This window comes from Pieris brassicae, chromosome 3, assembly GCF_905147105.1.
Source record: "Pieris brassicae chromosome 3, ilPieBrab1.1, whole genome shotgun sequence".
Classification (NCBI taxonomy): domain Eukaryota; kingdom Metazoa; phylum Arthropoda; class Insecta; order Lepidoptera; family Pieridae; genus Pieris; species Pieris brassicae.
In genome coordinates, this window is record NC_059667.1 from 14,610,672 (window position 1) to 14,629,382 (window position 18,711).

General features: G+C 32.6%; 1 protein-coding gene across 5 annotated transcripts in view; it reads left to right on the plus strand.

Annotated features, from left to right (window-relative positions):
- The first annotated feature begins 2,538 nt into the window (after positions 1-2,538).
- The window catches only part of LOC123706629 (furin-like protease 1), a 159,660-nt gene continuing 143,487 nt past the window's right edge, over positions 2,539-18,711 (plus strand). For 2 of the 5 annotated variants that reach the window (XM_045655897.1, XM_045655901.1), the window contains exons 1-2: positions 2,539-2,684; positions 4,710-4,984. In XM_045655897.1, the coding sequence (XP_045511853.1) occupies positions 4,838-4,984 (147 nt within the window). In that variant the 5' untranslated portion in view covers positions 2,539-2,684; positions 4,710-4,837. Of the gene's footprint in view, positions 2,685-4,673; positions 4,985-18,711 lie in introns of all 5 variants that reach the window. The other 3 variants (XM_045655900.1, XM_045655898.1, XM_045655899.1) reach the window with 3 other exon arrangements.

The following is an 18,711-nucleotide window of genomic DNA, read 5'->3' on the forward strand; positions in this document are numbered from 1 at the left end:
ATTGTTTGTATGAATAAAACTGCCATCTAGTATACAGTCTGATATAGAGGTTGTACAGATTTTGGTACTCTTCTCTCTACTTATTTAATTAGGCATCTTGAATTCACTCACTTACTGTAATTAACTCAAAAACTTCGATAAAAGTATTAAATTTCAAAGTGAAAATATATTTATGACTTCTTTTTCCTTGCATTACCGCCATCTAGTTTACCCAGCAGAGTCGGGAAAATATTGTGTAAAGGTACAACATTATATTGATCACTGATGTAGTACGAATAGTAAAAAATAGAATAGATGGCGCTTAATTCTAAAAAAACATAGCAACTTAATAAGTAAGTTAATTCTAAAAACCATGTATCACGAAATTATAAAATAAGAATTCATTATGTGACTTGTTACGCTATGACTTTAAAAATTAATTTTTTGTTATCTATGTTTATATCTATATAAACTAAGCAACTCAACTCAAACAAATGACCGTAAGTGTGTAAAATATACCATGGTTACTTAATCACATACATCCACAGAAGACCAACAAATACTTCGTATGTTTTAAGCAAATTTATAGAATCTTGATCTGCAAAATGTTAGATAAAATGAACCCGTATATATATAAGGTGAGTTAATTAGTCTGTCTGTGAAGCATTAGATAGATAATCCATATTTTCAACTACACAACCACATGTGGTTTTGTGTTTCATCAGTCAGACTGAAAAAGATTTATTGCGATATAAATTCATTTAATATTAATTAATAATCACGTCATATTATAAAACAAAGTCCTGCGCCGTTCTGTCTGTTCGCGATAATCTTAAAACTACTGCACATACTTTGTGGTTCACCAAAAGAGAGGGTCATATATAACGAAAGCTTAGATTTATAATTAATCTATGTAACGAGAATTGTACATTTGAATAAAGTCATGTTGCCTTGGACAAATCATCGAAGACGCAGCATTATTTATATTATATACAATAAATATTAAACCCATTATACTCTATTGGTGGGAAGTAACTATCGGTATCGAGTCTGGCTCGCTATTTAAATTAAAACTAACTGCTTAACGCCAAGAAGCTTTTGGGTGGGTCGTGTGCCTTTAAGGGAATGGTAATCCGAAGTATTACTCGATTGACAGCAGCAGGTACTAAGAAGTCGTACGCGCCAGTGCACAAAACGCGCATTGGTGAGGAACGCCTGGCGTCGAAGGGTTAAGAAATCTATACATGTACTATATATAAATAGTTTTTGATGTGAAACATCTATAGCAGCACGTAAAACCGATTTCTGGCGTGGCGACGCGTCGCCACACCGTACACACTACTGCATATAGACTGTATATATATACCATCGTATATCTTGTTACAATAATAATTATTATTGTAACAATTAACAAACAAATTTATTGTGAAACATTCATTATTGATACTTATACTTTACGATTTTAGTAATATATTGAAATAACTAGCTAAGATTCTTGAGTTTACTAATATATTGAAGCCAATTAAAATTTACTAATGTTATGTCCAATACTTTTGTAACATACTTCAGTTACCATCGATCAATTTTCACCGTCTTCAGAGGCAACATCGAATATAACTATTACCGAAGTCACTGATTAAACGAATTAAGTAGTCACGATTTGAAATAAATTCGTAAATTTTTGTATTTAATGAAAATAAATGTTTATTCAATAAATAGTCATCGATATCTGGAAAAAAATCGTAATATTTTATTTTATCATTATGACATATTTAGTTCCTATCACAATATGTTCTTTTCTGCATATTACTTTTACAAAATAATGTCGATGTTCACATCTGCCAGGCGTCCCGTGACGGCTCAAATTTTTTAAATTTTATTTTATATTTTATAAAATTTCTTACATTTTAGACATGTCAATAAGCAGCAACTACAATTGATCCTTAAAAATTCGATACCTGCATAGAATTTTTACACAATTTTCTGTTTATGCGTTACTCAATATTTCCTATTACTCTAATCTATTACTGATTATGGAAACCCAAATGAAATTTATTATTTTAGGTAACAAAATGTACTGTACAGTTTCATAGTTAAATAGAATTTATATTATTCTTATTGATATACAGTTTAAGTCTGCATTAGAATCTGAATATATTATAAATATTTTCCGGAAACTGTCAATAAACAAAATCAATTAGGCAGCCCTTAAACATACCTTTGCGATACTATCCAAGCTATGAATTTTGGAGCTTTGTCATTCTTAGAGTACGAATAGAATTCGTTAAGAATATCCGAAGCGTTCTTCTTTCTCAAGATCTACGAAGATACAGTCAGAAACAAGTACACGGTAATACAATATCTTGAGCAAAAGGCACGAGGTAATTTAACTGATTGGTAATTATAGTTATTATACTAATAAAGTATTAAGATTATTATAAAATTCTATAAACAAATATAACTGCAAATAAATTGTCAAAAAATGGCAACATTGGCATGTGTCGTCTTGGTCGTCCAATCGCGACAATTTGGCGAGAGCAAAGTGAAACGAAACGAAAACGAGCCAGTCAGCATCTCGCGTTCGTGAGCGTAGGGTGTGTTGGTCGTTGCCCAGTGTCGATATTCACGCGTCATTTGACAGTCGTATTGTGGTCTAATAATGACAGTAGTGTACTGTGTTACGTAGTGGATAATCTAATATATATGTAAGTGGTTTTGTTGGTTGTTCCACTGGCCTAAAAGATTCAGACGGGATGCGAGAGGTGAATGCTCGTCATAGCGGCGCCTCACACCGTCTAGTATTGTCTTGTGGTACAGAAAACGGATTCTTGGTCCTTACCATCACATTCCCTACAATATAAACTATAAATTAGTAACAGAAATTATCATATTAGTCACAAAAACGTATTGTTTACATAGCGAGTCAATGGACAGAGATAAGATATGTCTTGAGTCTGACAATAAACTGTTTGTTGATGACCGTTTGCTTACGAATAATGCAAATATTTCGATATATTTTAATATTGCACTCGATTTGATGGCCTACATTATTTAATTATCAATTTTTCATGCGCACCTGCCTACAATATATGACAAGTGTTTACCTATATAATATTTAATTCCTGTTTTTTTATCGGATATATCAGTATCGCATATTTTATAGTATAATTAGTGTAACTAATGAAATTATGAAATTTAATTGTAAGCAGCTTTTTATATTAAAAACTCACTTCGTACTGTATCCACGTTAATGTTTTAATACAATAGTTTAAATTCATTTAAATTAAACATTTCAAAATGTGCAGAACATTAGTTCTGCAAAAGTATTAACTATATTTGCAATTATCAGCAAGTACAAACGTATAATCATCGTAGGGAAAAGTAGGAAGTAAATAGTCTATCGCATAATTTGTATGGGTAGCGTTAACTACAAAGCGATGTGCATGATAATTAGTATTAGTTAATATAACTCGAGCATACTACTACTATACTATACTACTCACTATACCATGTCAGTTTCAATTTAATACGGCTCCAAAATTTACAAATGAGATTCTTCGTCAGAGTTGTCACAATCTCTATTGATCACGAATTATCAATTAGTATTAATTGGCAATCATAGGAAAGCCCTTCCTGGGATTCGTGTGTCCTTGCTTTCTACTTGACCCATTTGTAGATTTCAAAGCGTGACATAACGGGTAGACGTTCCGCCTGACAACTATAAATCCGAGAAATAATATCCTTATTTCTTCTTCTTGATAATTTGACAACCAATCACATACAGCCACATACGTTGTTGTTGGTCTATTGCACTTTTATAATTTTCCTGGCTAATATCTAAAATAATAATGTTGTGTATAAGATTGGTTCCTCTCCATAGGGCGAGTTGCATTTGGCATTTATAGTGTGAGGGTAATTTTTTTCTTAGTATTTACTTTTACCCGCGTTTTACTTATATAAATAAATATGCGTCTTAAATATGTATAAATAATCAGAGAATAGGAAGATAATAGCTAACCTTATATACCATTATTATCTAATCTAAAAACGTGGTGTAATAAAAACAAAATCATACCATTAAACTGATAATTTATAAACTTTGCCGTTTTAATAACGAAACTAAACTGTTATCATTTTATGAATTACTAGCTACCCCCGCGAACTTCATTTCGCCTTTATATATATTTTTTTTCTCAGCCTACCTTTCTAGTGTCTACATACCAACATATGAAATATTTTCCTATGCTAGCCCATAGAGTATGTTCTCTTTTCCGTAATAAAAACCTAAGTAATTAATAATCTCAATTTTTTATTTTTTTGTTTCCAATTTCTCTCTATTACAATCTTCATCAGAGTTCAAGAAATAAATAAAAAATACTCGAATTCGTCCAGGCGAGTTTTGAGCTTAGCAAAATATTTACCGATTCATTTTTTTTATATAGATTTCCTAATTCACGAAACATATCTGTAGGCTATTTCTGTATTGAGTAATTTTTATAGCTACGCGTAAGTTTCGTAAATTGAGAGTATTAACGAAATTATTAATTCAAAACTATACAATATTTCATTACTGTTTACTAAAAACATAAACGACGTTTATTTTCTAGAATATTCCGTTAAAATACTAAAACCTAATTATAACTTCCCATATTTTAAAAGATACTGATCTTAACATTTTTATCAAATACGATAAGACTGATTGATATGTTTCATCAAGTACGCATTGACAGTTTTCATTTAGGCCAGTGGCATCAGCTTTTTAAAATTAGACGTCAAACTTGACATTGACACTTACGAGTCCAGTTAATGTCTGTGTGCAATGCTCACAAGTACTAGTTAGTGAGTGTATCTGTGTGCGATGGCTCGCTTGGCCCTATTGGCCGTCTTGGTATTAGCTCGTGCTGCCTGGGCCCATTATACGTCAACATGGGCCGTGCACGTGCCTGGAGGCAGCGAGGCCGCGGATGCCGTCGCTGCCGATCACGGCTTCATCAATTTTGGAGAGGTATGTACCTGTTTTGCAAAATTTTTACAACAGCTTAATATAGAATCTTCCTTGAAAACATAAAGCATGAAAATATATGTTATTAAATCCAATCGTTGTATTTCACTACGACGCTAATGTTAGGGGTGCTTTGGGTAATTATTACTGAAGTGGAGTGGGAGTGGAAAGGTCGCATTCCACCCGTTGGTCTAGACTTCGCTTGGTCGGCTAGTATCCTAATTATTGCAGGCATTTTTTACATTTGTTATACTTTTATACATCTTTTAGAATAATGATAACTCAAAAAATTTACCGCAGAGTTGGCTAAGTAGTGTCGTCCAATTAAACAATATTATTCATTTTGAATGTTACTTGTTATTTAAGAAATGCTACTACTATACTACTACTCATATTAATTATACTATTTACTACTCGATGAAACACTAAAATCTACCGGCTTCTTGAACTATCTATGATATAATAGAATTTACACAGATAGTTGTGTAATATAATAAAATCCATTGCGAATTACGAAACAAGTGGAAAAAATGCGTAAAACTATATGAATAAAGGTTTTATGTGTCATATGAATGTCTTTATTTAATCAAAGTATTATAATATTAAATTTATATGTATATGGAAGCAGCTACCCAGTAAACCAATTCGACATGGGTCTTTCAAGAAAATACCGTACCAATTCTTAAAAGGCTTGCAATTTTCGCGAGCCCTTGGCATTCAGAGTGTCCACAGGTCCAACATTAGTGAGCCTCCTTTCTCTTAAAAAATATGTTTTTGTATATATACGTAGTTGAGAATTCACTCAAGGACGAAAAATAATAAATAATAGTTACATAATATAATATATAATAGTTTAGATTTACGGAGATCCAAATTATCCTTCGAATTCTCATACATTATATCTCCTGGTCTTTGGAATTGGAAAGCAGACCATAAAAATATTGCAAGGGCTCCTTGTTAGTGAGATTTACGGAGTCTTGAAGATCCAACCCTAACGAGAGAATGTATTTGGCTTGGTGCAAGTTTGAATTTGTGCTGCATTTCCTTCTTTTGTGAAAATTACTACTTGTGTAAACTATTAGTGTTTGAAGCTGAATAAATATAAACTCTTCTTTGTCTAATGTGTAAACGTTCAAATACTAGAACATTACGCATGGTATAGAATTTTCATTTTTTTTACGTTCTCGTATTTATGGTTACAATTTCTATTCCATAGAAATCTGCTGTAAATTATTTATACAACACTTTAATCAAAATAGCATCTGTTAATTTGATAAAATAAAAATGTATTTATTTATTATGACAATGCATAATGTATAAGATTTAGGAACCTTTTAAAGTAAAAAATAACTTACCTGGGGTTCTAACACACTATCTCAAGGTTATAAAACCCCACCATTAAGCTTAAACAGGTCATTGCCTGCTACAAGTACCGACACAATAACTAAAACTAATTTACTGAATAAAACAATCGATTTGCCGGCGCTGAAACCAAAGTTAGTTTTCCAATTGTCAAGTACTTAATTTCGTCATTGACCTATTCCAAATTTCACATTTGGAATTTAATTTTATTGATAACGAGCGCCCGTATAATTAATTGATACTGAAATTAACATAAGTTCTAAAGTGTAAAAACATATATGTATTTTAATTTCTGGGCTAAAAATTTAGGGTGATGTGTACCTTGTGTTTTCTTAGTAAAAAAGGTTTCACATGTATAACAGACTCTGTATTTGAAAAGCTTCTTGTCTGTTGGAAGTTTCGGCGTGCGACTCTCAACCCTGAGGACGTAGTTTCGTACCCCGGCTGTGCACCAATAGACTTTCTATATGCGCATTTAACACTCGCTTGTACGGTGAAGTTAAACGTGGTGAGGTATCCGGCATGCCTTAGATACAAAGAGTGTGTCTCATGCAGAGAAGGCTTACCTAGCCAATTAGAAAAAACAAATGATTACGAAACAGAAACACAATCTAAGACCAAAAAGGTTGTACTGGTTTTTTTATGTTCGTCGACACAAAAGCGATATATTAAAAATTAAAACCATATTATATTTAAATAAGAGACTAGGAATTCTCATCCTTTACCAAGGTTTTATTTGACCATAGCAGACGAGCAAGGACACGGACAAGTCTTTGATCTAAACATATAGGTTTCTGAACGTATTTATTATCGGACCACCCGTGTTGTAGTTTATTAATACCGAGTCAATGCGTATGTGAATGATGGGCTGACGAATTAATTTGGTTTTTTCACGCATAGGCCATTCATAACATTTTTTTTTTGTTATAACGTTTCTATTTATTATTTATAAGGCCGGCAAGGCACTCGCGAGCCCTCTGGCATTGAGTGTTCATGGGCGGCGGTATCACTTAACATCAGGTGAATCTCCTGCCCGTTTGTTGTGTTCTATAAAAAAAAAAATGCTTTTACTAACTAAAAGGCAGCTCCGAGTTTGACCAAAATTTCCAACAGTAAGGTAGTAGGAAAAAATTAATTTGATTGGCCTGATATATTAATAGCTAACGTTGTGTAAAAAACTGAACTTTAGCCATTATTTAGAATAATAATATTTAATATGCAATAAAAAACTGAATGCCCCATTTGTTAAGACTCCAAACATAGTTTTTATAGAACAGAAAGCAAACGGGTTAGAGGCTCAACTGATGTTAAGAAATATCACGGCTCATGTGACAACGCTAGAAGGCTCGCATTGCGTTGCCCTTTTTTTAAAGAATTGGTACGTTTTTAAAGGATTCTGAATCAAATTAGTTCGTAAATTATTATATATAAGGATGGTGTGCAGCAAAAAGTGCCTAAAAATTTGTGATACACGTGATTAGTTTACAATTTCGTCATTAGTTACATAAAAATTATAATTTAGCAAATCGTTATATCACACAAGCGTGTAACGAACTTGCCCGAAAATAAGCTCTCACAACCAATTCAAGCCACAATGAAGAGTGACTGAACATCATGCTGTCATAAAAGGTAACATGGAAAGCCATAGGGCTATCAAAACCAAATAATAAATAAATAAAGTTGGAAAAACTGATACTCTTACACATACAAATACAAAATGTGTTAAATAAAAGTCACGTGTTATCTTCATATGTATTGCTGTTCGTTACCCTTAGGGTTATGATTTCTATTTCACGGCTGAACAATTTTTTAATAATCCTCTGATCCCCTCTGAATAATTAGAAACGAATTTGTTTGCCTGTATTTGGTCGAGTTTGTATTTCGCTTATAAATAGATGTTCCACGAGCTTTTTAGATCGACGTGGATTTGTGGATGCTTTTCTATTCGCTCTAAGTTGTTCAGAGATTCGAAGTGCATCCCATTGTATTATCAGTGAAGCGGTAAAATGTTTTTATATTATTATTTATAGAGTAATTTCACACCAACTTTCTGTGTTAATTATAATTTTTCAGCGTAGTCATCTATTGCTTTTCCATGATTGCATAGTTTTGTGTTAGCAAGATAATACTTCTTTACTTGTTTGTCCTATTCCTATAATCCTTGGATTAATAACTTAAATTTTGGTAAATAAAACATTACGTATACAATATAAGATGTAAAAATTACCTCAAATAATATAATTATTAAAAATATCACAATCTGTAAACGTACCTATAAGTAACAATTTATGATAAGCCAAAAATAAGACGAAAGACAAAAATTATAGGTGTTTTACATTATGCTCAAAAACACAAGTGACAATGAGCGGGGCAATATAGCAAGATGCACAGATAAAAAAAGAAAAAAGTGAACGTTAAATATAACCATATGGAAAGGACCAAGAGGAAAGAGGAGAAGAGGGGCGCCCTAGAAGAAGGTGAATAGAAGATATTGAAGCGTTGGCAGGAAGCGAATGAAGACTAATATATATATGCGAAATATTTCGAAAAAGCAGGTCTTTAGCAGCAGGTCTAAAGCAGGTCGAGGTGTTCCGATCTGTGGTACTGAAATAAGAATATCGAGACAAGAAAAAATTTATATATAACAAATCAAAACTGTATATTTGTAAATTTGAAATAAACCATTTAAATAAACTAAAAATTAGAAATACACCGAGTAGTATATATATATTAATAATGAGCCACTTCTGTCAACCCTATGTCCTACGACCCGCAATGTACTGAGATAAAATTAGTGAGCTATTTTTGAGATGAATGCATACGATGCAAACTCATGTTACGAGATTTGAGGAAACGTACCATTAGACGTCACCGCCCACGTTCTCTATCTTCATAACACGAACAGAAATACGCGTACCAATTCCCGCTCCATTGGTTTTTGGTTATAAACATTATATTTTAAATGTACAGTAATTACAATATTCTTAACCTACATAATAACAATTAAAAAAATATAAATAGAAAATTAAAACAAATTTAAAACGTGTATCTTTAATACTGGCAGCATTTCCTCACTCTTTGGCGATAGCTATTCGTTGAGCGAGGAAAGCACCAGGCCTGGACGCACCGGTATATACCAGGCGCCAACTTAAATCTTAAAATTGAAGTTTTGTCATCAGACTGGTGTTTTGAAAAAAAATCATATTTTCACTAAATAGGGCTTGAATTGGTTAATTTTTCACATCTAATTACCTCAAAAGAGTAACAGTTATAAAAATACATGGCTAGGATAATTGGATAGTTAATGTCTAAGTCGAGACAAAAAATGTTTATGGTCTATGGTTAACGTATTTATTCCTTACTGGCTGACTACTAACTCTTAATAACGAAATTTTTGAATATTATATTGACGTAATGTCTTTTATTAATCGAAATTCTATTGAATGTTGCCTTTTGAACTTTTCGAAACCACGGCGGAAATAGAGTGTAATTCACCGGAATTTTTCCTTATTTCCTGTCAATACTGTATTGATATTTTGATTTGGGATGAAGCAATTCCAATACTTTTGTTTGCACTCATCTGCCAATCATCTTTTGCTATCGAAAAGTGAAACATTTATTTGTCTCACCGTCTATTGTTAAGAGCAGTGTTACCGTCAACCCTGAGGTCGTTTGAACTCTGGATTTGCCCGAATTGATGTTCCTATTTAATACTTATACGGTCTAGGTAAATTTTGTTAGAAAAACTACACGACCAAGATTGAAAATCAACGTGTGTTAGACCTTACAGAACGCTGAAGTCGATGCGTTAGTTTTGACAGCTCGTAGGCCGCCCATACAATCCCGTACAATTTGTATAAACTAGAAAAATATGCCACTGGCGATGCGCTTGCATCTGGAAATGCGTAATGCATGTCAGTCAATCACCAAGCCCCAGTGACAATTATGTGATATCTATCTGTTGTATACCATTAAATTAACACTGATAGGTTTAATTATATATCCTATCCTATTATCATGCAAATATTGTACACTCCATAAAAGGAATGTCGAGTTAACAAAGACGTTTTTTCAATTGGATATATACTTAGTTACACAGCTAAATACATTAATAAAGTCGCCAACTGTTTATTTAAATAAGAGGAAATATAAAGGGACAGAGTTATTTAAGTGACAACCGTTTTAAATTTGTTTTGGTAACTATTTTTGTTCGGCGTTCACCTCTTCAAACTTATTATGAGAAGCCCTTTATAATGCTGGGAGGCAAATATTTATATTGTCGTATTAGGTGTGTTATGTTGACGTTTGTTGAATTAGTCACCGTTGTATTGCGAAATTGTTAGTAAGTAACGATTTTTATTGTATTGAGGAATTTAGTCGGTAGGAATGGCGACCATGGACATCCAGTGTTGGACCTGTGCCCCTACTGTGTAACTTGCAATAGTGACAGCGATACGGATTCGACGTTTTTGTATGCAAGTTTGATGTGGTTCTTTCATTCGCTCTTGGAGATTACAGAGTAACGGCTCAGAACTCTGTTAATTCCAATACCGACAGCCATTGCGATCCCGATTGCTATGTTTATATATGCTTATATGATTGTACGATATTAAAAATGCTGTAAAAAAGTTGTATGAGTAAACTTATAAAAAGACAAAACAAAAAATATATGTACTTCTATCTGGATATGCATCTCTTTTAAATATGCATGTCCTATAAAATCAAAGGAAACTTAAGCTATAACAAAAGAAGAAAATAAACACGGATAAAAACACAATATTCTTGCTCTGTGATTATATTCAGGTGCCTCTCATATCAATATAAATTCTTTAATTTAAAGATTTAATTAATTAATTTTAATTAGTGTTAATATTCAATTATAGTGACAGGACAGCCAATTGACCTAATGAAAAAGATATCTTATTTATGTGATATTAACGTCGAATAAATTTCGGTATTTTGTTACAGAAATTATGTTTACAATAATATAAACAGTTCTAAGAAACATTAAGTTTGGCCGAAATGTTTGTTTTAACATAAATCAGGATTAGTTTACATTTTATTTTCTTAACTATGTTTTACTAAAGCCATAAAGACTTTACGACTATTTATTGGGTTTGAAAACAAACGCATTGATCGTTATTCTATGGATCACTGGATTCCGCTTATAGCAAGCACAGGAACTTGAAAATGATTGAAATTGTACTCTCTACATATACACTTAAGGAAAGAAATTGAGTACGCAGTACAAACTGGTTAGTTGCATATTGTAACTTTTTGTGAGACTCGGAAAAGCAGAGCGAATGTCGATCTAGATACTAAACGTTAATTTGTAGCAATGTAGCTTAGACTCAAATATTACAAATTTGAATTAATAATTTGACAGTGGACATCCATAAATTGACACTTGATTTTGCTGTTAAGGCGCGGGAAATTCTTGAGTGAAATTGTATTGAGACATTTTTGGATACTAATTGAGTTATTCCAGGCTGTATTAATAATCATAACTTAATATTTGGTTAATGAAGTTTCCAATATGCGTACTCACAAAGTGACAAATGTATCATAAATTCTAAATAGGGATTTGACCGAATAGGTTAGTTTTATATTGATATTGTATCTTTAATATATGATTATGGGGTCATCAGCTGCAAAAAATTGAGTTCTTAAGCTATAGTAGATTTTTGAATTTTAATAAGAATTAGTCAAAAAAGTAAATTTTCTTATAAAAACGCAAAATATATTATAGCGCTGCAGGAGTTGAGCTTAAGGACCTCCCGTAGAATTTTTGGCAGCTGAAGACCTCATACTCCTGATACGTTTATATGAAAGATATCTTGTTTTCAGTATACAAAAAACTCATATTACAAATGAAAATGTAAGAAAAATTGGCGATTGACTAAGGCTTTCCTGTTTGAGATTGGTTGAGATTTTCAATCAAGTAGGATATGAGGTATTGTATAGAAAAAGCTTAATGTAAGGGCTGTCACGATATTAATACGTGAGAGTAGGTGACAGGAAGAGAATAGTGTTACCGCTTCGTCGAGCTGAAACCAGCGTACAAAAGCGCCCACGTCACTTACATCTAGGGCTGGTACTTATCGTGCCGTGCTTAATCACTTGCGGGAAAAAACGCAGTTTAACCGCATTTCCATTCTTCATAGTTTTCTTGAGATTCTCATGATTTGGATCCTGTATGGCCAATTTATACTGCTAAAGTCTAGTTTATTATCTCAAGTGATTGACCTTTGTACCGCGTACTTCAGCGACACATACCTTGTTGTATATCTAGGTGTTACTTCTTTAAATAATAAATGTATAATGTTCTGTTTAAATAAATAATACATGTGAATTATACTATAATTTGAATAAAATGTTTTTGTTTCATAATTTCGTTGGTTACTGGTCCTTTAATTTAAATAACTACTTTACGTGGGAATCCAAACCGAGGTCATTAATCGTATTGAATCAAGGAAGGTTCTTAATTTAAATATTGATGTCGTCTAGAAAATTGTAGTACATCACTTTTATCTATTGTCAATAGATTCCAAAGCCAACGTGATTACATTTTATTGATCATCGGATTACCAATTATTTCGTGTATGTTCTATAGCTTATGGTAATTAGGGATAAGGTAGGATTCTTATCGTAAAACAATTGTTCAAAAAATATTAGTGTAGATTAATATTACTACTAGCAAATATTTTGAATCCATTGACAACCCTAGATAGCGTTATATTCATGCTATTCACTGCATGTTTTTGATAACATAATAGGTATTGACGTGATGTTGCCATGTCTAAAGCCGCGTTTCGATAGTTTCATAACAGATAACGAATAATTGAATAATATAATACAAAAGTAATTAATATAAAGCTTTACCTGAATATTTTGCGGAAAATTTCACTTTTTTATAATGTTATATCTAGACCGAACAACTCTTCTGAAAACTCCCCATGGTAAATGCGGTAGAAGATGCACAAAATGTATGTGGAGGTACCTATATTAGTTTTAATAGAAAGCAACACATTAAAAATATCTTTAAATCTGTGATCAAAAGATATCGTCCAAAATAATATCGCTGTTATCACTTAATTTGTACTCTTTTCCTTAATTTTTGAGCAAGGTAAACACCGCTGTTAATCTGATTATATTAAAAATGTATTGTTTATATTCGTATAGAATTAAAATGTGTTTCTTGCAATATGTTTTTGAACGCAGCGCACGAACATTTATCAATATCCTTTGGGATATTGTATACTTGAAAGAAGGTTATTCATTATTTATATGTTTTGTTTAAATATGATGAATATATGTTTGTGATAATATAAGGTAATCGTAATTTGGTAGTGTAGCTACTAATTACGATTTAGTATATTTAAGGTAGTTTATAGATGGAAAAAAAATGTATGAATTTTTTTTAATTCAACAAACATTGACACACTGAGCGTTTTTTGACGCAGATTTTGCCGGGCACTAACACTATGTGGAACCAGCTGCTCACTGACGCATTTCTGAAAAGAGCTTACCAATTCTTAAAACACTGGCAACGCACTCGGGAGCCCTCTGGCATTGAGAGTGTCCAGGGGTGGCGGTATCACTTAACATCAGATGAGCCCTCTGCCTTTTTGCCCTCTGTTCTATATAAATAAAAAAAACTTTATTATATTAGTGTTAGCCTAGTGGCCTAAGCGTTAGCCGTAGGAGACCACAGCGTCGCTGTTGTATCGTGCAATGCCTTGTGTTATCCTGGTCACGAAAATGCTTCAGGGGGGGAACTTGGGTGTATGAGTTCAAAAGAAGGGATGCTGACGCTGCAAGCATTGTACCCGACCGTCGCCTTTTCAAATCAGGGCGCATTGGGTGATGAGAATGGCCCTTGCTGTGCCAAGGTAAAATCCACATCATTCGTGGCCATAGAGGACCGTGATTACAACGGCTGATCGCGTGGTGGGATGCGGACAAGGCTACGCTGTTACCGTGTCCTGCCTCGGGCGATTGCTGGTGGCGTCGTGGGGTTTTAGTGAGTATGCACAGAAGCGAGTCCCACATAACACTTCACCACGAGGCAACCGTGCCGCAGGATGGTATGCGTAATGCATTTTCCCACGAAAAAAACAAAAAGAGGCCTAAGCGAACGACCCTCATCCCTGAGGTGAACAATGGAATATTCTTTCTATATAGTACGGTGAAGAAACATCAGAAGGAAACCATATCTTAAAACCCAAAAATGTACGACATGTGTCATTCACAGAAGGCTGATGATTCATATATTTGACATTCAAAAATATGAAGAAACGGATGCAATCTGAGGCTAAGACCTCACCATTTTAAGTTTGACCGCTACTTGTTTATTACTATTAACGGTTTTGTGCTGATGGAAGAGTCAGTTATTAATAATTAAATTTAAATTCACGAAACTGCATAGTTAAACAAAAATATCCGTACACGTGTTTAGTTTAAACGCATATTAAAACAATGTAAGTACTTTATTACATATAAACTATATATTTTATCGTTCAAACGAAATTGATGGAAACAGACAAATCATATTTTATTATAATAATTGCTTTTAATAAAATATTCACATAGTTTATACTTGAATATTTAATGGAATTTTTAAAATAAATAATTGAAAATACGTAGAGTTCTTCTAAAAATAGATTTAGTTATTTAAATGTATAACAAAACAAATAAGAAAAATCGTGACTACTGCAATGTTTATTATTGCATTTTCTATGCTCGTGTTTATTGCAAAGATATAACAATAATATTATTGTTTCATGTAATAATTATGTACTCTTTATTAACAATAGTTCGCCAGTACTAATTTAAATGCAGAAAATATATTGTTTAAAAGTTACAGTTTTGTAAAACACTAGTAATGCGGTTTCACACGCGTAGATACCGATGTCGTGTTAGTGGAAAGTCCACTAAATTGGACTATTGATATATTTTTGCTAAAGTCATAGTTTTTAATTACTTCCTTTCAAATTATCTAATCAATATACAGATTTTACTTTACAATGAATATATGTATATCTAATACATTTTAATTCGTAACATCATTACCGTCTACTTTAGTACAATTAAAAATTGTACAGGTGTTGAAAAATTCTTGATATCAAGTAGGTAATGAAATATTTTTTTTTATCAGTCCACGAATTTTTGCTTGATAAATTGTTAAAAAAAAAATTCAAAATGCAAAACTTTATTCTATAATATATATTAGCGATGAGATTTATCAGTGTCTCAGAACTTCCCTATTTGAAATAGTTTTGTTTTGTGGTAGCAAAATTTGATGTTCTAGAGTTCCGACTTGGGTTAGGCCAACATACAATTGGGTACATATGGGTAGATACGTTCTATAATACTGTACACTTTTTTTTTGTTCTATCATCAGCAATGGTTTCCACAGCACACGCGATGACAGATTATTAGGGATATTTTGTTATGTATAGCCTATGTCTGTCAGTGAAAATGTAGCTTTCTAATGGTGAAATCGAAACAAAAACACAAATGAGTCCTCTTTATAATATTAGTATTGATTATAGGGTTACTATCACGATTTTAAGTTAAATTAAATTACCTAGTGTTAATAATAATGTAATAATTTCTTAGAAACGTTTGACCTGGAAGTCCTAGCTTGGAATGCTTCAGAATATTACTAGATTATTTAATTATTCTATTTATTAAATTCTCGTGAATTTTAATGAGAGCTAGATTTTCTCAAAGACAAAATGTCTGTTGTTGCCATTCATTTGCATAAAATTTGCTCTCACAATATGTTTTAGTGGTTAAATATATTCGGTATATTTTATTATAATTAGTAGCTTCTTAGACGAAAGAGGACTTGTATTTACCATATTTTAAGAATAACAAAAACATTATAAACATTTCCAGACACAGGTAGCCTCACGCTTAATACAAAAAAGGTTTTATACAAACAAAAAAGCAAACTTTCTGGTTGACCACTCAAGGGGAACATTATAATATCGTGCTCAAGGAGGATCATTGTCCTATGTCCAATTTTTGATTACGAAACCGCAACGCTGCGAAGAAATTATACCCTTATGTATTATACAATTTCGATCCAAATATATACATTACATTATAAAACAAACAAAATAATGTTTTAGAAACTACTAGACGTAAGTAAGCTACGTATAGCATATTTTTATGAAAAGAAAGGTCTTTTAAATTACCTACTATAAAACCTTAATTAGCTATCAAGGATAGTACTAACTCATCAAAACCTTACTCACATGACACCTGTGGTCATGTTTCTCTATCCTAAGTAATGCTTAGTAGTTTTATAACTTATTGTATACTTTGTATACATATGCGAAGCTCCGTTGATTGCTGATAATGAAATGTATTGAATATACTATTTTATTAATGATGTTCGTTAAACACAGACTTGTCATGTAAACAAATATACACTATAGATTTATTTATAAAAATAAATGTCATTGTAATTTGAACTCTACGACACATGGCCGTAAATTCAGGGCGACAATTATTTACAGTTTATGAACGCAATGTTAAAACAGTGTGTATGAATTGTGATCGTGTGATGGCACACTTCTAAGTCAGGTCACTAGCCGGGCGCCGACGCATTTTGGCAAAACGCCGACATCTCAGATGATTGCACGTCCGGTCCTATCAACGGAAATATGGTAAAAAGAACAATGGAACAATCCGCATTTCGCTTTGAAATATAAACTATGCTTTTGCGATTTAAGATTGTCGATAGATTTTTATTTTTATCGCTACCATGACGTATTTTTCAATGTTTTAAGATACGTTTACACCTTAACCAATAATGGTAATTCAAATCAAAAACCAAAGGAATTCAACGTGTCATTTGTTTCCACTTGTAATTTGTGAAGTACAAATCCTGCATTAGTTGTGGTCTGTGGAGGACCAAAGGCTCCTGAAAAAAATAAAAGGTAAATGTTTATTATAAAGTGAGGGAAATAGAATACCCATGGTCATATGCATTTACCTTCAAAATATGGTCACGTATCCTTTAGTCTGATGTTATCGTTGGATTGACGAAGAATGACATTATCCTTATTAATCAATCTTCAAAGTACTACAATTATTCTTCATTGATGTTAATTAATCTATTGTTGATCCTATCGAAGGCGATCGTTGTGACTATTTTATATTTGTCTCAGTCATAATTATATACTGGAAAATATTAATGTGGTGTGGTGTGATTCCCTTGACTTTCACGTCGTTGTTTGTGGTTTTAACAACGATGTGACTGACGTTGTACAATCTTATTGCCAGTTATTAAGTTTACCACCTACACAGCTGCTCGTACTCGAAGGGGATAATGCTTATTAACTGGCGGCATGGCCATATCGCAACGTTTTCACTGGAATAGCCTTTTCTAAAGGCTTCCGACTACACCCTCTATCTTACGGTCGTTCCAATATACGCTACTTTAAAAAAAAAAATATAATTCTAGATAATTGCCCGACTATGTAGTCGTCGGAGGCATTTAATAGCTTACGTATGGCATTGCTAACCCGAATGATTAAACACTTCTATCTATTTCTATTAACAACTTTTTTATGACTTTTACAGCAATATACGCTACGCTATCTGTGGACCCCGGTAATGGCTCATACCTAAGCCCTACATGATTACGTGTAGCAGTAACCTGTTAAATTTTGACACACTCATAAGATGCTGTAAAATTTTCTATTTGTATCATCTGTGGTTTTGATCTGCGTCAATAGTTTTTAAAAGCTTATGCTACATTTATATACAACAAATTATGTCGCATATTATGAATTTGAAACAACCGCTTAGATATAAAAAATCTTACAGCAATTACAGGACGACGAGTGGAGGATATAAATTAGTTTGACTACTATATCAGAAATTGCAGTCATTGATCTAAATTGGGCTCAACGTCTTATCAATTAATGAATGTCAGCACTATCGCGACAAACTGTTTTTGCCGCTCCGTGAAAAAATCATTCGTAGTTTTAGACTTATTTTAATATACATATAATGAAAATTAATCAACATTATTATTATACAGAGTAATGTTTACTACACAAAATCTGAATCTATATCTTTTATTTATTTATACATCGTTGCAGTATTACAGAAATTCAGTACAATAAAAATAATTAAATAAATAGGAGGGCAACTGGCGGCATTATCGCTTTTATACACTGTGAGAAAAAAAATTGACTTCCAAATTATAAAATTTCAGCTGTGCTTAAATAGGACAGGTCCATGTAGAGAAGGTTGTTGCTAGTTAATAAAGCCAGCCTAGTTCCTTCTAGAAGCTCAGCAGGCTTTTGCGCACTTCGCATTTCTATTCGTTGGAAAGCCATAGCCAC